The sequence below is a fragment of the Ictidomys tridecemlineatus genome, chromosome 3 (assembly GCF_052094955.1).
Source record: "Ictidomys tridecemlineatus isolate mIctTri1 chromosome 3, mIctTri1.hap1, whole genome shotgun sequence".
NCBI classification, from domain to species: domain Eukaryota; kingdom Metazoa; phylum Chordata; class Mammalia; order Rodentia; family Sciuridae; genus Ictidomys; species Ictidomys tridecemlineatus.
Window position 1 is genome coordinate 21,220,447 of NC_135479.1, and position 7,030 is coordinate 21,227,476.

A 7,030-nucleotide genomic window follows, 5' to 3' on the forward strand; every position below is an offset into this window, starting at 1 on the left:
AGCCCTAAATCACAGATATTAATGAGAAATACAATATGGGGGGAAATTCTATCCTCAAGCTAATAGAGAAGTGCCTCCATAATAAATCCTACAGGGCATTTGTGATCCCCAAACAGGCCACACATGGCAGAAGGTACTTGAGAAGGACAGAGTATCATGAAGACTCTTTCCCAGGCAGAAGACTTTCCAGGTCTAAGAGATTGGAAAGCTAAATTCCTGAATTTAACCCCAGATCGTCTCATTGTTGGAGAATATCTGGAAATGACCACCGAAGAGCTCCAGCTTCTGTTGGCTTATTTAAAATAACTACCACGCCTACTAGAACCTTTTACGGAGCACTTACCATGTTCCAGGCACTGCATTAAACATTTTAATGCATAATTTAATAAATCCCTTAAACACCCTGTTGATGCGATCATCGCATTAGCCATATTCACAGCAGAGCTTCCTTGATTTAGCAAAACATATTCCTTGACCACCCGGGGTTCAGAGTCCTCCTCTTGGGAGTCGAGCCCCTCTGTCTACCTTTAATCTCACGTGCTTGTTTTTCAGACAAGCACTATCCACTGCTTCTCGGAAACAATCTATTCCTTTCTACTGTGTGTATTTATTGCTGCTGTTCCTTGCCACTGGACTCCCTTTCCCACTCCTCTGCCTTGTTTTGGAGACCTGTGTACCCTGTGAATGCCAACAAATGCCAAGATATCTGCGCGTGCACCTGTGAGCTGCTTGTCCTTGCATGTCCTGAATCTCCTCCCAGTGCAAGGCAAATGGCAGGTGCTCAGTGAAGACTGGCTAAATGAACCAACATTCTCTCCTGAAAAGTAATCAACAATCGTGGGATGATAGGTTAACAGACAGTGATTCAGAACACAGACACCAAGGCCAGATGGCCTTGGTTCAAGACCAGTTTCACCATTTCCTGGATATTGACCTTGAACAACTCTATGCCTCAGTTTCCCTTATCTATAAAATAGATGATAACTTTAATACCAGCCTCATAAAGTGGTTGTGAGATTTAAATGACATAATACACGTAAAACACTGAGAACCATATCTTTTACATAAAAAATGTTATATGAATTTGCTGTTACTATAGAGCTAACCATATATTTAGTAAACTAAACTCAAAATATATTAAGTTATAATATCAGTTAATGTTTAAAAATATAGTCTCTTAAGTGTACTACAGAATAACTTTAAGTTTATATATCTTGATATTAGATTTCACATAGTAAATAGCTAAAAATCTATTTTCCCAGTGCTGGGCATATATTAGGTACTTAAATTTTATTGAATGTCCACTTCCCACCAAGTTGACTTTACATATTTTTTAACTTTATTTAAATATATCATTCTTTGTTACAGTCTATATACTCTATAATGTACAATAATATGTAAGAACTAAAATGAAAACAGAGGGTTCCAGCCAGCAGAAGCTGCTAAGCAACAACTTGCAAAAAGATTCCATGTGTCATGTGACAGAACACAGGTTGCAAAGAGTTCCTATAAGTCCACATGAGACAGGGTAAAAGAGTTACACACCTACAGCTATGGTGAAGATAAGCTGTCCTCAAGTAGAAAACACCACTACTTCCATTTTAAAGGAATCCAACTTGAGGGTAATTTTCAGTGCAAGATAATAAGGTGGCCAGAGTCTTATCAGACTTGACTATATCTGCAAAACTGGAAAAACATGTTCTGATGCAAAGGGGGGAAAAAAAATCCAAAGTCCACCCTTTTAACCAAAGCCCAAGATTCTTTCCTTGCATGCCTGGCCAAGAGCAAAGTGGTCGTTCTGCAATAGAGAGATGGATGTCAATGACAGCCGGATACCAGACATGCTTTCTTTCCATTATATAAAGGAATTCACCAGCAAGTTAAAAAAGATCATGCAATTCAGGAAATAAAGACCAAATGTTTTTACTCAAAGGCACTAAATTTATTAGGATGACAAACTTGAAAGGTTTCTACATCCTGCTTGCGGGAAGGATGAAGCACTGTAACAGGCTTCAAAAACCTGGAGTGGCCTTGGAGTGGGAAGCCTCCTAACCTCCCCGCTGACTCAGGAGATGCTGCCGTGGGAGGGTTTGCCCAGCAGCAACCCAGAAATCCACTGAGTCGTTGGGAGATGGGTGTCAGAAAGGCACAACAACAAGCCTGACTCATGCACATAAAAGGGATCATCTCATTCTCAGCCCAGGAACCTCGCGGTAAGCAAAATCTCCATCTCCCTGTTGGAGCTTCCCAAGTCCCCACTGCAGCTCGGCTCCCCTGTGGGCTTCGGGTTGCTCACCTGGTAGGTTCCAAGGGGACTCATCATCAACAATGTCTTTCCCATCCCTGATGACAGCTTTATTTCTCAGGCCCCCCTCACCTCTGAGCAAATTGGACCTGGACTTGATCTGTGGGCTGTGTGGCCACACATCCCCTCCTGGGCTCCTCCTACCTCTCGGCCTGTTTCCATATGGGCTCTGCTGCACTCCATTTTCCTTACACTGTGAATCACATCGCTCCCCACTTTAAGTCAACCAGGGTGGGAGGAATCACTTCCCACGTTCTGTGTTATGGTAGGATAACTAGAGTTGACCACAAGTCATTGGAGATGTCCAAATAACTAGGAAGGATGATTTAGAATAGTCCCAACACATATGAATGACGTATAATCCAAGGTGATAGATCTGCCAGTTGCCGGAGTCTGATCACTACACATTGAGGACGTATTGAAACGATACACTGTAAGCCAGGCACGGCGACGCACACCTGTAAAACAAACAGCTCAGGAGGCTGAAGCAGGGGGATCTCAAGTTCAAAGCCAGCAAGACCCTTTGCAACTTAGTGAGACCCTGTCTCAAAATAAATACAAAAAGGGGCTGGGATGTGGCTTAGCAGTTACTCACCTTTGGGTTCAATCTGTGGTACCTAAAAAAAAAAAAATACACTGTACCCCCTACATATGTACGATTATTATGTTGATTTAAATATATATACATATATATATTAAAAAATTTTAAACGCATCCAGTGGATTCTTGCCTTTAGAATAAAATCTAAACTATGTACAAAAACTACCTGCCATCTTCCAGCCTCTTTGACCTCACCTCCTTTCTTCCAGCCACCTGGCAAAGATACCCCCAGTCACCCTAACCAAAGCAGGCACATCCCTGCCCTGCCTCCCTGTCACTTTGACACATTACCCTGTTTTATTTTATTCTAAAGCTCTTATGTACACCTTTGTTTATTATTGTTTTCCCCTCATCCTGACAACAAGGACCTTCTCTGAAGAGTTGATGCTCTATGCAGAGAGCAGCCTGGCATGCTACTGGGCATTTTGTTGAATGAAATAATCAATGAAAAAAGAAAAAGAATGAACATAATCTACAATTATATTTAATGGAATTCCAGTAAAATACCGATTTTATTTGTCAGCGTGAGCCCCTGCTGTTTGGAGAGCTGGCTGGGTGACTTTAGAATCAATTACTCAGCATCTTTACTTTCAGTTTCATCACCTGGGAAATGAGCATAGTAAGAGCATAGTAATCTTGTAAGAGCATAGTAATCTTATAGAGTCCCGAGGCAGGAGGAAGGAGCAGTACCTAAATACTGAGCACTACACCTAGCACATGCTCTATATTCATTTAGTGTTAAGTGTTAGTGGAGGATTGGTGTTCCAGTAATCTTAAAAACAAGAATATTAGTTTTATTATGGAAATTAATGTACCACCCAGGGTAGTGGTTCCCCAAAACTGAATCATGGGATGAAAAATCATAGCTAAGTTTTTCTTCTCATCCCCACCAAACTACACTACCCTCCAAGATACCATCACACCTGCCTCTTCAGTCCCCTAGAATACCCAAGAATCTTGCCAACATTATCTCTGTGTCTGGGTGTCTCCTTGGTACAGCAGACGGTTTTGATTAAGAAAAAAAGCACGAAGATCAACTTCCTTTATGGTCTCAAGACCTGGCCTCAACTTTCCCACCAACCTCATATTCAACTAAAAATGAATTAAGATTTCTCTCTATTCAGAAAAAAAAGTAAAAGGGAGGATGAAATGATTGTGAACATGGAATCTGGAGTCACACTGACTGTGATTTCAAATGCTCGCTACTCACTCACTGGTCACTTGGCGTCTCTGTGCTCAGGTTCCTGGTCTGCAAAATAGCAAGGATCGCGCCATTGTGTGCATCACAGGCTTGTTGTGAACACTGTGTGAAAGCACTCAGCATGGTGGCTAAAGCCTAGGAAGTGACCGTGATGATGATGAGCTTCAGCTCAAAACCTGTAGTATCTTTCCAAAGGGCAAGTCTACTCTTCACATATCTGCTCTAACAGCTTTAATGAATGCACATTGCCTATGAGGGAAAGTTCAAAATCTTGAGTGAGGGATACTAGGCATGGTACAGATTCTTCATACCACACTTTTCCAACTCCCTTTCACATCATTCCAAAGGCTCCCTTCACTCAGATCCAGAATCTGTGCTTCAAGCAATCAACACGTTTTACCACCCCATGAGCAAACACCCATCCTATGGCCTTTTATTTCTCCAACTATTTCACTTACAAAATCCCCTTCCTGCTCCTTTCTACCTGATGATCAAGACACTCCACCCAAAATATGTTCCCTTTGGTTCCCTAAAGTTTTCAGGTAGCCAGTGGCTCCTACCTCTAAACTTTCACATCATAACGGAGAAAACCTGGATATACATACAATCCTTGGTTGTCATTTGCTGTCTTCTTGATGACGCCTTGAGGGCAGATTCTTGTTTCTTCTTTTTGCATAATCCCTGACTTCCAAGAGATGTTCAATCAATGAGCATTTGATTGGACAAAGAGATAGTCAATTCCAGCATAGGATACCAAAACTGCAAAAATTATTCTGAAAGTCAGAATCCTAAATGAAATCAGTTGCATGATAACCATTTTTTTGAACCACAGTCTTGATCATTTACATGTCTTTTGGCCTCTGGTTCCTCTATGTTGTATTATTTCTCTGCCCTTAGAGTTTAAGCCTTTTTATCCAAAGATAAATCAATATGTACATACTTTTAAGCTTTTCCAAGTAAATAGTTATAAAGGTTTTACTGGTTTAATAGTTTCCCTAGTCTAAAGGGATTCAAATACATCATACTAAGCTATGACTTTATTTATTTTTTTAAAAATTACTATTAAGGTTTTAGTAGATCAGATGTAATTTGGAAATGTTTCTTTTCTCCTGCACAGAAGAGCCTCTAAGACATCGCCAAAATACCCCCAAGGTGCTCTAGAGAACACTTGAAATATGAAGCTAATCTATGAAAATAAACAAGTGACAAGGAGCCCATGACCGAGTAAGTTTAGGGGAAGACACATGCTCCGTCTATTTATTGAAAAGTCACAGAGAATGTTTGCATAGTAAAGGCCTTGAGAGACCCACCAATGAAAAACTCAGTATTTCCCGAGAAGTTAAAACAACCCTTTCATGTCCCTTGGAATAGAGTTCATGGAACTCACTCTGGCCAATACTGCACTATTTCACCTCTAAATGTCCCAATACAATTAGTCTTCTGATCATAAATAATCTTAATGCATACGTGGTTGAATGGAGGTTTAAAGGGCACTGGGCACTATCACCCATGCAGGTGTTCACGCCTATCCATGTGTCCCTGACAAGTTATCACTAAAACATGTATATAAAGGGGATAGAAAGGAGATGACCTGTTGCAGCTGGCAGGAGTGTCTCCTTTTGTAGAACCAAAATCTGTTTCCTCTATAGATTCCATCCATTTGTCTTATTTCAGCTTCTTAGAGTTGCAAAGAAAAAAGCAAAAAAAAAAAAAGAATCATCACTTTTTTCAGTCAGAAGCTTAAACTATTACATAGAATCTTTGGTTGTGAATAGAAAAGCAATCAAAAAACCTACTTCCCTCTCCATCTGAAAAGGAGACCTCCCCCCACCACCCAGAAAAAGAAAAGAGAGAAGGAAAAAAAAAAAACTCACAGTGAAGATTTGCAGATACCTGGCATACCACGCCATTATTAGCAATGTGCAGTGATTAGGAGATAATGACCCAGAGCCTTTGAAGACTGAAATGAAGCTCCCCGTGCAGTGACACCTGTCCAACGTGAAGAGCCCTAATTTGACAACAAAACAACCTAAATCCCTTTTATGGGGGGAGGAGTTTGTCTTAGGTAATAAACACTTAAGTAATTAGGTGGATTTTTATGGAGTCAGCTATAAACTGAAGCATGGGGAAAAAATCTGGATAATAGGCTAACGCCCATGAAGGTGGGTATATAAGAGCCAGGGCAGAGGAGAGGAGCACTGAGACACCTAGACACTTCTCAACAACCCAACAAAACCCCAACTCCCAACACCATGTCCTGCTGTATTGCCCGCTGCTGCAGCGTCCCCACCGGCCCTGCCACCACCATCTGCTCCTCAGACAAATCCTGCCGCTGTGGAGTCTGCCTGCCCAGCACCTGCCCCCACCAGCTCCACCTCCTTGGGCCCGTCTGCTGCGACAACTGTCCTCCACCCTGCTGTCAGCCTGATACCTATGTGCCAACCTGCTGGCTGCTCAACTCTTCCCACCAAACTCCTGGCCTGAGCGGGATCAACCTGATGACCCACGTTCAGTGTGGCTGTGAAAACCCCTGTGAGCCCTGCTAAGCAGCCAAGTCTTCCACCGGTGCAGTGACGTGGCTGCTCAGCGGCATCCACGGCAGCTGGCCTTCAGCACTTGCTCCTGCCTGCATCAGAGCTACATCAATCCCCACTGCCAGGGCCGAGTCTTAAGGATTTGCCCGACTTCTTACCGCCTGGCTTCTCTGGGTCAGTGGGACACCTCCTTCTTTTAGGCGATTTCACTGCTCTTTGAGAAATGACCATTTTTGACTCTTCGCTAATAAACTTCATTCTGGCTTAGCAAATATCGCCTCGTGAGTGTCTATTTCTTGGTTTCCTCTCAGGGAAAGTGGAATGCCTATCTCTACCTGAAGAGCGGGTTATTATACTACCCAGGATTCACCCCAGAGAAATGTGAGCTGT

At 42.2% G+C, this 7,030-nt stretch overlaps 1 protein-coding gene across 1 annotated transcript; it reads left to right on the plus strand.

Moving 5' to 3' along the window:
• Window positions 1–6,358: 6,358 nt before the first annotated feature.
• LOC101954618 (keratin-associated protein 3-1) lies at window positions 6,359–6,652 on the plus strand. The gene has a single exon (XM_005321834.4). The coding sequence runs from the start codon at window positions 6,359–6,361 to the stop codon at window positions 6,650–6,652; it is 294 nt and encodes a 97-aa protein (XP_005321891.1).
• The last annotated feature ends 378 nt before the right edge of the window (window positions 6,653–7,030 follow it).

What these genes read in the sequence shown, in the direction of transcription:
- LOC101954618 (XM_005321834.4), top strand. Translation starts at nt 6,359, where the DNA reads ATGTCCTGCTGTATTGCCCGCTGCTGCAGCGTCCCCACCGGCCCTGCC.